General features: G+C 37.2%; 1 protein-coding gene across 2 annotated transcripts; it reads right to left on the bottom strand.

The window, feature by feature from the left end:
• Nucleotides 1-317: 317 nt before the first annotated feature.
• TMEM17 (transmembrane protein 17) lies at nucleotides 318-6,033 on the bottom strand. 2 transcript variants are annotated; one of them, XM_032410885.1, is made up of 4 exons: nucleotides 5,724-6,033; nucleotides 2,431-2,534; nucleotides 2,136-2,249; nucleotides 318-1,212 (listed from the first exon to the last, which is right to left on the bottom strand). In XM_032410885.1, the coding sequence occupies exons 1-4, from the start codon at nucleotides 5,821-5,823 to the stop codon at nucleotides 934-936; spliced, it is 597 nt and encodes a 198-aa protein (XP_032266776.1). In that variant the 5' UTR covers nucleotides 5,824-6,033; the 3' UTR covers nucleotides 318-933. The 2 variants fall into 2 exon arrangements, with proteins under 2 accessions (XP_032266776.1, XP_032266777.1); XM_032410886.1 differs by lacking the exon at nucleotides 2,136-2,249.
• Between the last annotated feature and the right edge of the window lie 11,998 nt (nucleotides 6,034-18,031).

The following is an 18,031-nucleotide window of genomic DNA, read 5'->3' as shown; positions in this document are numbered from 1 at the left end:
CCTATTAGCAAGGGAACATGCTGATTTAAGATCATGAGTATAGTCCCCTTGCCCATCTCAGCTCTCACCGTGTATTAAGAAGAACCCTACTTTTCAAGTCAAGCCTCATGTAAATTTACTGGCTATGAGTTCTTCAGTGAACACTGATTTAGTAGATGAGATCACAAGGGTTAATGTGCCTAGTGCAGTGCTCACTACATAAAAGGCTCTCTAATGTATATATTTTTCTCTTTCCTTCCCTGACAACCCTGTAATAAAAATAATAAACCCATAGCCCGAAAGAATTATACGAGACAGGAATGATTTGTTGCAAATACTTTAACCTAAATATTTCATAATTTACTATAAAGACATCTTGCACACCACCATGAACATGGTTTTATGAAAATTACAATTTTATGATTTCCTAAATACCATGATAATCCACCTGTTTTTAACCTCAGTATAAAAGCTAAGAGTAGGGTTAGAATTTAACCCTAGCAGACATGAAAATTTGGTGTCTTGATTTACAAATATAGTTTAATACACCAGAATATTGACAAGAATTGCCATGTGCTTCAGATATACTGCCAAGACATGAACAGCCAACAAGTTTAAAAGAAATATACACATTTCTAGTTTTAGGTGCTAACTAGAAATATTCCCGTAAAGCTGGTAAACTGTGACTACCAACACCAGTTTCTACACACCTGAAAAGTGGGCAAAAATATTAAGATATTTAGCACAAGGTGGACAATATCTAGGCTTTAGGGTTGACTTACTATTTTCATGTACTGTACAGTCATCATTGACCCCAACTTTGGAATTTCAGACCTAGAGAATATACAGTTCAAAACACTTGCTTTGTCCTTCTCATGCTAGAACTCTGATGTTTTCCTCTTTACAGTCTGGTAGAAAAGCTGATCTTTCAGCTTTTCACTCAACAGCATTGGGTCAAATCTCTTCTATACAGGATCTCATTCTTGTCATGCCCCCTCTATATGCAGAGAGCCGGTCAAAGTCTTGGAGGTGGAAACGAGTTGCCAACTGATTTACCATTTTCCTCAGGGTAAGAAAGGCTGAAACAACTTGGAAAGTAAGGAACAAAGTGAAGATGATGTGTATTGCTTTTTCCAAGGGCAGATTTGTTAGGCCTTCATTAAAGAGCAAGAAGAGAATTAAAGGCAGCTGCAATAAAAGGCTCAAAAGCCAAAAGCCAGCCAACTCAGGAACCTGCAATGACACACAGCAAGAGTAATCAGATCAGTAAAGGACAGTCTTTTGTTTATACAGATCAGCACTATGAACCTACATTATGAGCTCTGTAATTCAAAAGGAATATAACATGGTCCTTGTCCTCAAAGAATTTACAGTCTAGATTAAAAGTGAAAACTAACTGATGCAGCAATGCTAGAATGATATACCTTAGTGAATTATTAAACGCACCACTTAGTGGTATGAACTAAATACTAAAAGAAATAAGATAAGAGAGTGATTAGGGTAGGTAAAAGAAAGAATCCAAGGATGTAGGCTTTTAAAGTTGGGTAGAAGGAGGAAGAGACAAGAAAGTAAGTAAGCAAAGATGTGGAATGGGGATGACTAGGAATCAACATGTCAGCCTGGAATGGATGCCTGGGTTAGGAAATAGCAAAAAATACAGTGAGGCCTGTGGGTGGGACCTAATTATGAAGGGCCTAGAAAACCAGAGAAATCTTCAGGCATTATCCCTAAGCTCTGGTAACTAAATGCTTAGGCAGCATGATGATTCAGAAAACGTGTGCCTGGCATAAGATTCCTGAATTTATAATTTCCCCCCATTTTCATAATCAGGATTTAAACATGTTTAGTTGACCAAGTATTTTCAAGACTGGTGAGAAGAGGGAAAACTGTCAATTCTTAAGTACTTATTACTATGTTCAGGTACTTTATACAAATTATTTCATTTAATCCCAACAAAACTTGGAGTAAATATTTTCACCATTTTATATACAAAGAAACCAAGGCTCAAGAGATTCAGCCAACAGACTACAGTGACAGAAATAGTCAAGTTGGAGGCAGGCCTTTGCTCCTTCCACCACCTCTCTCTGCCTTTTCCTCGCCATGAAAACCATATTGCCTTTACATGTTGCACTGAAAGAAAGGGAAGAAGAGCCTACCTTTTCCTGTAGGTTCCCCATGTAGCCCAGATACAACCTGATAGCTTCAATTAAGGTTATTAAGATGATAACAGTGACCACAATGAATTTGTAGTAATCAGGCAGGATTGAATACTAAAAAAAAAAACCAAAAAACCAAAACACACAAAAATAAACATGTTTGTATAATCTCACATGTAGTAAAACTGACCTGAAATAGAAAACAAATATTAAGAACTTTAATTTTATTGACAATGTAACAATGCCAGGGACGGGCAGAAGAGATCTCAGCAGAAGTATTAAAGCACAGACTTACCTTCATCTGAAGCATCATAATGCTGCTTACCCACCAAAGTGGGAAAAAGTAAGTGTTAAAATAAAGTGACATCTGCAATGCCAAACTGGACACCATTTCATTATCTACAAAAGAAACAGAGAAAAAGAACAAACTCTTCATCTTGGTCACTGCCCTATAAGTCCTTTAGTTTCTTAAAATTAATAACTACAGTGTTGGTTCAACAAAACTCCAAATTTTAAGCCTATTTATAATCACTGACAGTGAAAGGAAATATTCATCACAATACTATTTAATTCATGTATTGAGTTCTTGGGGGTATGTTTCATATTTTTCAATTACTTTATCATTTTTGCCATTACAGCCTGTCGACTTTTTTGCACACCATTGGTATAGATTAAATGTGGAATATCAGTATGAATCCTACTGAACAGATAATAATGATCATTACCTCTTTTGTAGAGTTCTATGTGAAGAGCCTATAAAATACATAAAAACTAATCTCTCACATAAAAACTAATCTCATACAAAAACTAAATTACAGACACGCCCCTCTTCAGCATACCCTAATCCCACCCATTCATTAATACTCAATTTAATGCCACTTTTCCCACAAATCCTTTCTTGATCCTATTCTCCCACCCCAGCAGATATCTCTTCCCCTCTAAGTACTTATCTCTAACCTGTGTGTAAGAAAGTGTTAGCAAAGAACCACATCCCCTCACTCTAGACACAGTCTAGTGTGCTGAAGAGATCATGAGCTTTGGAGTCCAAGTAAACCCGTAACTCCTCAAATACCCCTGTAACCCTGGATGCCAGACTTGGGATAAGTTATTGAACCTTTTTGATTAATTTCTCAATCAGAAATTGTCTCAATTTCTTCATCTGTAAAATGGTAACATTGGAAGTACCTCACAGTTTGCTTGTGAAGATTAGAGACAGAATTATTTCACCCTACCACGCCTGGTATTTAGTAGGCACTCAATAACATTAGTTCCCTTTCCTTCTCTTTTACTTAATACACAGCCTCATTGTAAGCACAGACTACATTCTACCCAAATGTGAGACCCTCATAGAACCTAAAATCTTGCTTTATACAGGGTACATACCAAATATGCATAAGCAGAATGACTGAATTAATGGAAACGTAATGTCATAAAGACATCAATGTAGCCATTTGTGATACATGAGCTTCATTTATCTAAGGCTGATTGCAAGATACCTTTTGCTTCTATGTAAGGGAGAAGGGTCCCAAATTAAGAATTTGATTTTTTAAATTAAACCCTTCAAATACATCCTAAATTTGACTAAATTCTAACAATTTAAAAACAGATATGTATTTTGAAATCAATTGCCCTAAATGTAAGAATTTATAAAGGCTCCAAAATAAATTTCTTAAAAACAGATTTTTTTTTCTCCACAGCTGACTATATCTGTCATTTAATAATTTTAAAATATAAGAAATAATCATGGTCTCTCACAGCAAGGTTTCCTTTAGCTTTTTTCTGTTATTATGATCGACTTTTGCTTATATTTATTTTTATTTTGCTTATTCCTATTTTTTAAATTATCACTGATAAAGAATGAATTCTTAAAATTTGTTAAACTTGAAGGCAAATCACCAGCCTAGGATTTTTTTTCATAACAACAGTACAACTCTTGGTCAGTGGACAGGGTAATGGTATACACTTGTAAATACAGTGCAAATAATCAAACCTACTTTGGATTCACAAGGAAGAAAATGTGGGGAAAAATGATAAATTAGTTAAGCTGAAAATTTTAGTATGTTTGGAGCAGAAACTAGTCAAATTTTGCAAAGAAGTTTTTATGTTAAGAAATTGTGTACATGAGCATCTTAAGAGTTATGCTATGTCTATATTTCAGCATTTCAAACTTATAATCAAGCAATTGAAAATCAAGTTAATATGTAAATGAACCTTGAAAGCACAAGACATGAATTTACTAAATTTTGCAAAAGTACAAGCTGAGTTCTGTAAACGGAATTTAAATTAAAACATTATATAAATCAGGGGTAGGCAAACTACCAGCCAGCTGCCTGTTTTTGTATAGCAAGTGAGCTAAAAATGGTTTTTCACATTTTTAATCAAAGAATAATATTTGGTGACACTGAAAATCATATGAAATTCAAATTTTAGTGTCCATAAATAAAGTTTTATTGGAACACTGCCTCATCTATGCATTTACCATTATCTACGCATGCCACAGGGACCTATGGCCTGCAAAGTCTAAAATACTTGCTATCTGGCCCTTTACAGAAAATGTCCGCTGACCTGTGATACCTTACATCATCAGATTTTAGCGCCTGTTAAGCCTTAGCTTTAGCATCAGAAACTTAACCTCATTTTTCACATTGATTTCTCTGTACATCCTAAATCTTTAAGAGGCCTAAATTCAGGGTGAAAACAATGCAACTATGGGAATTTACTTTTCTCTGCTCTCTTTTAAAAATCCCTAAACCAAGCAAGAGGAAAAGGTTGCTATTCCCTAGCAGAGCTTAGTGATAAAAACCACATGGATCTGGTTGATAGTACGCTATCATCATGATTTAAGAAGGGGAAACTGTTTTGGAGAAAACTGAGTGATCACTTGCCGTCAAGTTGAATGCAGCACCGTGGTATTTTGTTACCAGATTTAGGGTAAGAGTTATACATGGGGGATGGGGGTTGGAGACGGCAGGGAAGGGAGCGAGCTTTGTTGAAAGCGAGGCTCGTGTGGCCGCTGCCATGCCGAAGTGGATAGCGGTTTTTAAAATGATCATTAAAGCAATTCTTTCCACTTCTTCCATCAGAAAACGGACTTGCGGTGGAACGTACTTGCTTTACTAATAAAAGAGAAAAGGAGAAGATATTTTAACCAGGGTGGGGGGTGGGAAGCGGAGACTGCCTGGGCTGTTCTCACTCTAACCTGGCCCGAAAAGCCAGGGCGGAAGTCGCAGAGGAAAAACACCGTCGGCCTTCGCGGAGGATGCGAAACCGGACATGGGCTGCGAAGGCGGATTTTTATATTTTTAGTTCTTAAGGAAGGCTGGCGCCACTTCAGCTGCTCGGCTTACAGTTCGCCGGCCAGGCCGCAGCACCGCCAGCTCAGGACCCGTCGGGCATACAGGCCTGGAGGTGTCCCAGTCCCCACCCCAGCCCAAGGCTCGGCCCCTCCTCCAGAGCGCTTCCCCGCAGTGCGGAGAACCAGCTGAAGGCGAGGCCGCCATTTTAGGTCCGGGCAAAATCTGGCCACTCCCAAACCGGCGCCAAATCCTCCGCAGGCCATACCCGCTGCGCTGGGCCTCGCCCACTCACCCGGACCCTCGCTGAACTCCGGCCCGGTCCGGTTGGAGTCACTGAACACGGTCCGGCTGAAATTTCCCAGCCGCTGGCGGACCGGATCCGGCAGCTCCATGGCCGGGCCTCGGTACAGCTTACAGCTAGGTCTGCGGACGCAGCCTCCTTCTGCGGTTCCCACGGCAACCGGGCGGTGCGAGATGCTGGGGCCCAGGCGCACGCGCGGCCGCACTGCGGGGCAGAGGCGCGGGGCGGGAGCGCCTGGAAAGGAGAGGTGTGGTGAGACTCGCGTCCTGCCTAGCGCCTCAGCCGGGTGTGGAACGGCAGATTCCTTAGTCCTGTTTTAAGCCCCACCATCTTTTTTTTTTTTTTTTTTTTATCTTAAAAACAAATAGAAATAATAATGAATGACCTGAGGTTGGATTGTGATACAAGGAGCTCTCACACCTTGCCAGTGCGATGTAAGCTTTCTGGAAGGAAATACAGAACGAATGTAGAGCTTAAAGAATGTTCACGACCTGATGGTTCCTTTCCTAGGAATATATATTTTTAAATTTTTATTATTTTATTATTAACATATACTGTGTAGGCATGTAAATAAAATACTTTAAATAATGTATAATATATATATAATATATATTCCTAGAACTCTGTATGTATATGTATATATGTGTATATACATACACACACATCCCCACATTTGATGGAATATATTGCTGCATCTTAAACATGCTTGCAATGAAAATTTGATTAAATGGATTAGCTTTAAGTAAAAATTTAAAAAAGAAAAACAGTAGAAGTGAACCTAATTTTGCAAAATGTGTGTGTGAATATGTGAGGAGCAGAGGTGGAGGAAGTGGCACAAGCACTGTGGCTTAAAAAAAAAAAAGACTAGAAGGAAATAATCCAAATGTTAATATTTATTTCTGGGTTGTGGGTGATTAAAATTCTTTAAAAATTTCTGTATCTTCCAGCTTTTTCTCAAATAAGATGTATTACTTTTTTATTTTATTTTTTTATTTTTTTATTTTTTAAAGATTTTATTTATTTATTTGAGAGAGAGAGAATGAGAGAGAACACATGAGAGGGGGGAGGGTCAGAGGCAGAAGCAGACTCCCTGCCGAGCAGGGAGCCCGATGCGGGACTTGATCCAGGGACTCCAGGATCATGACCTGAGCCGAAGGCAGTCGCTTAACCAACTGAGCCACCCAGGCGCCCAAGATGTATTACTTTTTTAAAAAACTATTTAAGTGGGGCACCTGGGTGGCTAAGTCGGTTAAGCTGCGGGTTCTTGATTTCCCCTCAGGTCATGATCTCAGGGTCCTGGGATGGAGCTCCCAGGGTAGGGCTTTGCGCTGAGCGCTGAGTTTGCTTGTCCCTCTCCGGCTGTTCCTTCACCGCCCCCCCCGCCCACGCTCTCTCAGATAAATTTTGAAAATCTTTTTTTTTTTTAAAGGTATTTAAGTATAGTATACTTACAGAAAAGGACACAAACTGAATATACATGTGTAACCAGCACTCCGATCAAGAAACAACCTTAGCAGCACCTCCAGGCAGCTTCCCCTTCCTATTCCCTTACAGTTAGTGACTGTAACAGAGCTTTCCTAACTTTCAATAGCATAGAATAGTTTTGCCTATTTGTATGCTTTTTGCAAAAGTAATCATATAGTAAGTGCTTTTTAAAAGAAAAATCTGTCTCTTTGTCCTCAAAATAATTTTTAAGAAATTCTTTCCTATTGTTGAGTGTAGGTGCTTTTTCCTTGCTGTTTGTGACATACCACAGTAAGTTTATCCATTCTCCTGTGGAAGAGCATCCGTGTATTTTCTAGGTTGGAGCTGTTATGTATGAATAATGCTGCTTTTGGTGAAAATATTCCTCTGAGTGAACGAACATATGCGTGCATTTGTGTTGAGCTTATTCCTAGGAGTAGAATTGCTGGCTTATGAGGTATGACTCAGCTGTAACAGATACTGCCAATGGTTTTTGGTTGTACCAATTTCTACTGCCTCCAGCAATGTCTAGGCATTCCTGTTGCTCCAAATCCATTACCATCACTTGTTATCTTCTATCCTTTTCTCTTAGCCATTCTGATTGGTGTGTGGTGAGTAGTAGTACTTTTACAATCAAAAGGAAACCCACACGTATTTACATAAATGTCAAGGTATATTTACAAAGGTATGGGAGGAGATAGCTACATGGCTAGAATTTCAAAAATAATTCAACAAATGTTTGATGCATTCCTACTATTTTGGGGGCATTGTACTAGGCTAATTAGGGATATGGTCCCTTCTCATCAAGAAGCTCAGCCCAGTGAGAGATGTAGAAACAAATAAGTATGTACACATTAGTAGAGGAACAGAGACGAGGAAGCACTTAATTCTGATTGGGAATGTGAGGGGAAAGATGGCTAACTTCTGCTTCTCTTCAGCATGGAGCCTAAGCCTTGGCATCTCCAAAAAGGCTCCAGGACCTCCCTGAAGCTGGCTTACGTGGCTTTTCAGTGTTTCGCAAAGCATCTTCTTCTGTGTTACTTTGGTCACAGTGCTAGTCCTGCTGTCCTAGAATTGTCTATCTGTATCTGTTTTGCTTGCTAGTTCACAAGCTCTTTATGGTCAGGGATGACCTTTCACCTTTATATCCTGAACACTAGCACAGTGCCTGACCTAGAGTGGGAGCTGGATAATTACTGAATGAATAAAGGGAATAAAAGATCTAAAGACCCATATCTTCCCATTTCTAGTTTAAGGATTTAGCCAGTCCTTACATACGGTTCATTCTATAGAATAGAGAATTGATATATTAAAACACAGTGAGTTATAGTGTCCCCTCAAAATTTAAACTTAGCAACAAAGAATTTTCATTTATTAAATTAGCCAAGATTTTTATAAAGGGCACAGTGAAGTAGGAAGCCTCGTGCTTGCTGATTGAATTATAATTTGAACAATCTCATTGAGGGAAGCTTTTGACAATGTGTACAAATTGTCTTAAAAATATTTCTGCCTTTAACACAATAATCCAAATTTTAAGGCTCTGTTTTGGGGATATAATCATAAACACTATAATAAAGTTTTATATACCAAGATATTACTTCCAACATTATCAATATTAGTTAAAACAAACAAAAAAAAGAAGGAGAGGGAACATCTGAAGTGCCCAACCACAGGCCTAGTTAAGCAGAATATGATATTCATGGTGAGGTTTTGGGCTATAGTGGAAAAAAATACCCCTGGAAGCAGAGAGAGCAGGTTCAAATCATCTAAAATTCTCACTTTACCACCTGAGAGCTGTGCAATGGATTTCAGACTTTTGTTTTATAAAGTGAGAATAATGGTAACTTACTGTTATGGTTGATGTGAAGATTGTATCAATAGAAAAGGCTTTCTATTAGTGATAGCTATCATTGACACATCTATTAAAACGATGTTTGCAAAGAGGAATCCCCTACAGTGGAGTGAAATCATGCCATCATTTGATTTGCTGAATTCGACTGTACCTGCTAGGCAATATCTCCATTGCTTTCCTAGTAAAGACCGTGGATGTGATGAACCACAAAACAGTACATGTGTGTTAACCGAATTTATCAAAAGCCTGAGTGAATTCTCTTAAAAGACTTTACCTAGCATTGAAAAAGGATGTGGAACACCTTGTTCAGATTGCAATTATTTCATCAAAATCGTGGAGGAAAAAATTGATAGATTTATGGGTGTTTTCCCTTTAAATTTTATTTATTATTTAAATTTCCCATAATAAGCATACATTTCATAGTTCGAAATAAATCTTATTAAAATAAACTGAAAGGAAGAGGCAATGATGGCACAAAAATATATTAGAGAAGAGTTTTAAGAGGAAAAATTGTGGTTTAAAAAGAATCCTGTCATTGATGTCACAAATGTCCAAAGGGCTGAGAAAACCTTCCAAATATTATTTTGTTACTTCATGATCACAATATTTATAGGCAATCATATTAGTGAAATACTGAAGAACAAAGAAGGGAATTCACCTTCATGGAATCAACAGACTAATATAATTTGTGTTTACCATATCCTAGATATATTACTCAATCTAAAGAGAAGTATGGAGTCTTCCTTCTTAAAATCATGGGAATCATTCCCAGAAAGATTAATAAATAACCCTATAAAGTTAAACTGTTTACTTTTTATATGAATGTTGATGGTCAGAGTAATAGCTTCTTCTCCAATAATTGCTTAATGTTTTTCACTGGGGTTTAATTACATGTATGGTTTACTTTCCTAAATATTTATTTTCACAAAAATTTTGAGCCTAGTGGAATAGTTTCTCTCTCTTTGACAAGAGGCAAAGTTGTCTGGTAATAATGTATTATCTCATGTGACAGGAAACTGATTTGAGGAGTTATTTAAATCACTCCTTGGCATAATAAGATATAAAGTCTTACCTTTTGATGCTAGTAAAGACTTCAGAAACAATATTGTACATTGAACATGTTATTCAATTTATTGCTTTAAAATGATCTGTGAGACATTTCTAAGAATTTATATAAATCCAAAAAATATATATTTGGGTATAACATCTTCCGATATGATTCTACATCAGCATCCACATTTAAAAAAATCTTACTCTAAATTACCTGAAATGTAATCTTATAATCTTGAAATTGTTAATGGATAATCGAAAGCTTTTTGAATCTCAAGTACAGTATATTCTATTCATAATATTTTTTAAAAGTTTATAAGAAAGAATCAGGCTATGAATTACATAGAAAGTCAAATCTCATGAAAGGATTTTTTCTTACCATATTAAATGATACTTGAAGGCTGACTTTAATATTTTGTCTTCTTTTTTTTCAAGATTTTATTTATTTATTTGACAGACAGATACAGCGAGAGAAGGAACACAAGCAGGCAGAGTGGGAGAGGGAGAAGCAGGTTTCCTGCTGAGCAGGGAGCCCTACGAGGGGCTCAATCCCAGGACCCTGGGATCATGACCTGAGCTGAACGCAGATGCTTAATGAATGAGCCACCCAGGCCCCCCTAATATTTTGTCTTTGAAGGCATCCCCATTGAACATTTTTATTAGAAAATTCTTTCCCTTTTAAGATGCTGTGTATATTACAGTTTTTTGGTTCTGTGGCATTTCTTTGTGTTAGACAAACACACTGCTCATCTGCTATGGCAAACAGCTGTTCCATGCATCAAACTATGTAGGAGATGGGAATGACAAGCTTGGGAAGATCAGCAAAGCAAAGCCTCCTTCAGGAAACGTCAGATCTGTCAAGTGAATTGTGATACTGATTAGAAGCAAGTGGCCATTTTATTGAATAAGTAATAAATTTCATTTTTAGTAATGATAGTATTACTGTACTAATAATATTTTTATATTACATTGTGTAAAATGTACATCATGTTTCTCTTTATAGAAGAAAATTAATCTTTACCTTTTGTTGACTATAATACAATATTACCCCCTGCACTAAATATTGATACATTGTAACATCTTGCTTGTTATAAATTGTGATTCTGTGCTTTTAACATAGCGTACTCTTGTCTGTAAGAGCATGCTACACATTGCTTAGTCATGTTCAATTTTGACCCCCAAACACATCAAGGTTGTAAGAGTAGAAATCCTGGGTTCCTGCGTGGCTCAGTTGGTTGGGCGACTGCCTTTGGCTCAGGTCATGATCCTGGAGTCCCGGGATCGAGTTCCACATTGTGATCCTGGAGTCCCAGGATCGAATCCTGCATCGGGCTCCCCGCTCAGCAGGGAGTCTGCTTCTCCCTCTGACCCTCCCCCCTCTCATGCTCTCTCTCTCTCATTCTCTCTCAAATAAATAAATAAAATCTTAAAAAAAAATAAAAAAACCCAGAAAAGAAAAGAGCCTGTAAGTGGACAATTGAGTATTAGAACAAAAAGTGTACACATAGGTAAAGATTTCAAATAAATTTGAATTATTGTATTTATGTAGATGAATAACACAACTCTCCAAATTTTCTTGAAGGTAAATTTGCTTTGTAAAATAGAAAATCATTGTAATTATTCCTGTATCCCATTCCCTTTCCTACTGTATTTTTAGTTAATACAGAATTGTTGTTCTTTTTTTTTTTTTTTCCCAACACATGCTGTGATGATTAACAGAAGTTCCAGGTGGTTGGAGACAAGTGTAATAGGATGTCAACAGAAATATTCCCTGGGCCTGGCTAAGTCCCAGAGCTGTGCACAGAAGGTGGTGAGTTCACATATTCTAAATTCAGGGACCTCCTATGGTTAGGCCAGCCTACTAAGAAATGTTAGTACAGTGAAACAGCCCTACCATCAAACATTCCCCAAACCACCCCACCCCTACTCCCTGAAGTATAAGAGTGAGTAGAGAAGCCTTTTGTGAAGTAGAGTATTTGTAAGAATACTCTATTCCCTCCCTTCACCCCATTCTCACTGTAAGGGAAGCGATGGAGTTACTTCTTTCTCTCAAAGTCTAGAGAAAAGCCCTCAAGAGGATTGCTTTTAAAGTTTAGAGATGCTCAACCTTCCCACTTTACTAGGTTAGAGACTGGTGACTGTCTCACTTCTTACCTCTCCTGGACCACAGAGCTTCATGTTCTGGGACAAGGAGAGGGGCCTAGAGGAGGGAAGGGATGTGGCAGTAGCCCACATTGCCTGTCTCTAAGACAGGGCCCCTTGTGGAAGAGGTCAAGTAGGTGTAAGATATGCCTCAAGGAACTGGACAGCAGGGAAGCACCCCAGGGACCCTTGCCAATGATGGATACTCTCCAGTATAGAGACATCGGAAGTCTGACAGGGTTCACTAGGGAAGCAGCAGCATCCTATAGAGAGGGAATTACACTCTTCCTATATAGGAGCCATATAAAAGATCTACTTCCCTGTTCCTACTCTTGCCCTCACATCACAAGGGAAACACTAGAAAGGAGAGGGAAGGGCATAAAGATTTGAGCACTCCTGCCCGCAAAGTCACTCCCCCCACACACATATACTCCAAGCCACTAACAACAAACTTGTCTGCCTTTCTCTGGAGGGAAGGGAAGAAAATAGTTTTTAATTCGGTTTGAAGCTTAATTGAAAATGAACAGAACTGAACCTTACTTTCCAGAATGAGATGATCCTAATAACTTGAAGAGGCTGATATATGGAATGAAGCCAAAGTGTGATATTAAGAGAGTTGACACCCAGCAAGAAAATGGCAGGGCCATAGCACAATTAGTGGGGAGGGATTATTGGAAAAATAAAGCCATTTCATATTTATACCCCAAAGAACTGAGAGTCCTTAAAGAAATAGTTACAAAATAAAATAGCGCTATAATTTTTATGAGAGTATGATGGTCGATTCTGGAATAACACAGACTGGTGAGATTGATACCAATTCAAGTTAAGAAACTAGAATGGTTTTCTTTTTCTTTTTCTTTTTTTTTAAAGATTTATTTATTTCAGAGAGAGAGTGTAGGGGGAGGGGCAGAGGGAGACAGAGACAGATACCCATGCAGACTCCGAGCTGAGTGTGGAACCCCACAAGGGGCTCGATCCCATGACCCCGAGATCAGACCTGAGCAGAAATCAAGAGTGGGATGCCCAGCTGACTGCACCACCCAGGCGCCCCTTATTTTTTCTTTTAGTTGAAATGTAACATACACAGAAACGTAAAAAATTGTTTAAGTGTAGAGTTTGACAAAGTGAACCTACCTGTGAAACCAGCACCCAGATCAGGAAATAGAGCACTGCCAACACCCCAGAAACCCCCCTTAAGTCACCTCTTAGTCATTATCTCCCTCCTCCTCCTAACATCTCTATTATCTTGACTTCTGTATCTGTAGGTTAATTTTGCCTGATTTTATTTTTATGTAAATGAAGTTCTACATCATATATCTTTTGTGTTTTCTTCTTTCACTTAACATTACATTTATGAGGTGCATCCATGTTGTGTATAGAAGTAAATAAAAACTATTCATTTTCACTGCTGCATAATATTTTGCTGTTTTAATATACCATGAATTTTATTTACACAAATGGTGATGGACATTTGGCTTTTTCCCAGTTTGGGGCTATTAGAAAGAGTGCTGCTAGACTTAATTGCTAATACTCTATCTAGGACTTTCACATCCATGTTCATGAGAGAGAGTAATTTTCCTGTCTTGTGATGTTCTTGCTAACTTTTGGCATCACAGTTTTACTGATCTCATAAAATAGTTGGAAATATTGTTTTTCTGTTCTCTGGAAGATTTTGTATAAGGTTTATGTTTTTCCTGTGTGTTTGGAAGAATTCACTAGAGAAGACTTCTATGCCTGGAGTTTTATTGGTGGGAAAGTTTAAAATTATGAATTTAATTTTTGCTTATAGGTATAAAACTACTCAGATTTTATTTCCTCTTTTTTCACTCTGGTAAATTGTATATTTCTAGGAATTTGTTCATTTCATTAGCATGTAGTTGTTTCTAATTTCCTCTTACTCTATTCTTTTTAAATTTTTAAAAAGATTTATTCTAGAAAGAGAGAGAGAGAACACCAGCAGTGGGGAGGGGCAAAGGGAGAGGGAGACAAGCAGACTCCCCATTGAATGGGAAGGGGGTTCCATCCCAGGACCCTGAGATCATGACCTGAGCTGAAATCAAGAGGTGGATACTTAATCTACTGAGCCACCCAGGCGCCCTATATTCCTTTTTAAAATTGAGGTATAGTTGATATTATATTAGTTTCAGGTGTACAATGTAAATTATTCAGTACTTATATATATATTGCAAATCGGTCACCACAATAAGTCCAGTTAATAAGTTAACATTCATCATCATGCATAGCTATAATTTATTCCTTGTGATGAAAACTTTCAAGATCTACTCTCCTAGCTCCTTTCAAATATGCAATACAGTATTATTAACTATAGTCACTGTGCTGTACATCTTTGTGATTGATTCATTTTATAACTGGAAATTTGTACCTTTTGACCCCCTTTACCCATATTGCCCACTCCCCACCCCTGCCTCAGGCAACCACCAATCTGTTCTTTATATCCATGAGCTTGGGTTTATTTATTTGTTTAGATTCCACATACAAGTGAGATCATAAGGTATTTATCTTTTTCTGTCTGACTTACTTTACTTAATACAATGCCCTCAAATTCCATTCTTATTGTTGCAAATGCCAAGATTTCTTTTTTATGGTGAAATAATATTCTATTATATCTCTCTCTCTATCTATCTACCACATTTTCTTTATCCATTCATCCATCAGTGAACATGTAGATTGCTTTCATGTCTTGGCTATTGTAAATAATGCTGCAAGGAACATGAGGGTGCATATATCTTTTCAACTTAGTGTTTTGTTTTCTTCAGATAAATACCCAGAAGTGGAATTGCTGGATCATATGATAGTTCTATTTTTGATGTTTTGAGGTACCTCCATATTGGTTTTCAGTTTACATTCCCACAAACAGTGCACAAGGGTTCCCTTTTCTTCATATCCTTGCCAACACTTGTTATTTCTTGTCTTTTTGATAATAGCTATTCTGATAGGTGTAAGGTATATATTCTTAATGCTGGTAGGATCTATGTCAATGTCTCTCCTGTTCTTCTTGATACTGTTTTGTTTTTGTTTTTGTTTCTCGTACCTTGTTTTTTTTTCTTCATCAGTTCTGGCAGAGGTTTAGAATTGCATTTGTCTTTTCAAAGAACCAATATTTGGCACATTGGTTTTCTCTGTTGTATATGTGTTTTCTATTTATTATTTCCTTATTTCTACTTTCTGTAATTTTGTTTTTTTTCTTTGGATATGATTTTTTAGAGGGATATATAAATCATTGGTTTTCAGACTTTCTTATTTTTTTTTTTAGATTTATTTATTTGAAAGAGAGAGAGAGAGCATGAGCACAAGTGGGGGGGGTAGAGAGAGAGGGAGAGGAAGAGAATCTCAAGCCAACTCCACACTAACTGTGGAGCCCTATGCAGGGCTCGATCTCATGACCCTGAAATCATGACCTGAGCTGAAGTCAAGAGTTGGACACTTAACTGACTAAGCTACCCAGGTGCCCCAGACTTTCAAATTTTTAAAATATGCATTAGAAATTATAGGTTTTCCTTTTACTACACTCTACAAATTTTGATATGTAGTATTTTTGTTATAATTTTGTTGAAAACATTTTCTAATTTCCATCTAGATCTCTGGATGGGTTATTTGGAAGTATATTGTTTTTATTCCAAATATTAGGAAACTTCTAATTATCTTTTTATAATTGATTTCTAGTTTAATTCCATTATGGTCAGAAAACATACTCAGTTTACTTATTCCAATCCTTTGATATTTGTTGAGACTTGCTTTATGGCCCAGCATATGCTCAATGTTGAGAGATGTCCGGGTACACTTGAAAAGAATGTATTTCCTTCAGTTGTTGGATGCAGTGTTATGATGTTTAATTAACTTTATGTGTCAACTTCACTGTCCTAAGGGATGCCTGGGGGGCTGGTAAAAAATTATCTTTAGGCGTGTCTGTGAGGGTGTTTCTGGAAGAGATTAGTACTTGATTCAGTAGACTGAGTGAAGAGATCTACCTTCACCAATCTTTTAGGGCTGAATGAAACAAAAAGGGGGACAGAAAGGTGACTTTTCTCCATCTTTTCCTGTCCTCAAACATCAGGTCTTTGGACTCTGGAACTTATATCAGTGGCCCTATAGTTCTCAGGCCTTTGACCTTGGACTTAAATTTACATTGGCTCCCCTGAATTACTTCAGACTCAGACTGAATTATACCACTGGTTTTCCTGGTTCTCCATCTTACAAATGGCAGATTGTGGGACTTCTCTGCCTCCATAATTCTGAGTGAGCCAATTCCTATAATGAATCTCCATATATATCTCTATTCCTATGTCTTTTTTTGGTTCTTTTTCTCTGGGGAACCCTGACTAATAGAAGCATTCTATGTCAGTTCAATTAGGTCGTGTTTATTAAACATGTTTATTAAACAAAACCTGATATTCTGTCTGTTTGTTCTGTCAATCACTGAGAAAGTTATGTTAAAAAATCTTCCATTCTGATTGTGAATTTGTCCATTTCTCCTTTTAGTTCTGCCAATGTACTTTATGATATTTTGAAATGATGTTTTAGGAACTTGGAAATTTAGAACTGTTATTCCTTCCTGGTGAATTGACCTTTTATCAGTATAAAATGTCTTTCTTTAACTCTAGAAATACTTTTGCTTTACAGTGTGCTCTTTTAGGTTTCTTGGTAAATGTTTGATGGTATATTTTTTTTCCATCTTTTTACTTCCAACCTCTTCCATCTTTTTTTTAAAAAAGATTTTATTTATTTATTTGTCAGAGAGAGACAGCGCACACACAAGTAGGGGGGCACACAAACAGGGAGAGCGGCAGGCAGAGGGAGAAGCAGGCAGAGGTGGGGAAGCAGGCTCCCCACTGATCAAGGAGCCTGATGCGGGACTTGATCCCAGGACAGACACTTAACCAACTGAGCCACCCAGGCATCCCCTCTTTCATCTTTTTACTTCCAACAAGATATATCTCTTGTAAGCAGTATATAGGATTTTTTTCAATCCAGTCTGATAATCTTTGTCTTTTGATTGAATATTTTAGTCCATTTACATTTTAAATAATTGTTAAAATATCTGGGTTTAAATCAATCATTTTATTTGTTTTCTATTTTTCCCACTTTTCTCTGCTCCCTTTCCTCTCCTTTCTTGGTTTCTTTAGATTTATTTTAAATTATTTTATGCCTCCTCCTATTAGCTTGTTAGATATGCATTCTTTATTATTCCTTTTGTAGTTATCCTGAAGAAAAAAGTATCCTTGAATCTAAAACACATGAATACTTTACCACTTCCCAGACAATGTAAGGACTTTAGAGCACTATATTTGCCCCTGTCCTGCCTTTTGTGTTATTATTGTCACATATTTTAATTCTACAAAAGTTGAAATCCCATAATATGTTATTATTATTATTGTTTTATGTAGTTAATGTTCATTTAGATTTATGTAGGTTTTTATTCTATTGCTCTTCTTTCTTGAACTTCTGTGCTTCTCTCTGGGATTATATTCCCTTTTGCTTTCAGTATCAGTTTACTAGTAATAAATCCTATCAGATTTTGTTGGTCTGGAATGTCTATTTTGCTTTCATTTTTGAAGAATATTTCACTGGGTATAGAATTCTCGGTTGGTAGAATCTTTAAAGATGACGTACCATTCAATTGTTTCTCATGAGAAGTCAACTGTCAGTCTCATTCTTATTCCTTTGAAGGTATTGTATCTTTTTTCTCTCACTACTTTGAAGATTTTACTTTGTCTTTGGTTTTCAGTGTTTGATGTATCTAGATGTGAATTTGTAATTTTTTTTTTTTTTT

Source organism: Phoca vitulina, unplaced genomic scaffold, assembly GCF_004348235.1.
Source record: "Phoca vitulina isolate PV1807 unplaced genomic scaffold, GSC_HSeal_1.0 scaffold12, whole genome shotgun sequence".
In the NCBI taxonomy this organism is placed as follows: domain Eukaryota; kingdom Metazoa; phylum Chordata; class Mammalia; order Carnivora; family Phocidae; genus Phoca; species Phoca vitulina.
The sequence above is the reverse complement of the archived record's forward strand: the minus strand, read 5'-3'. Positions and strand labels throughout refer to the sequence as shown.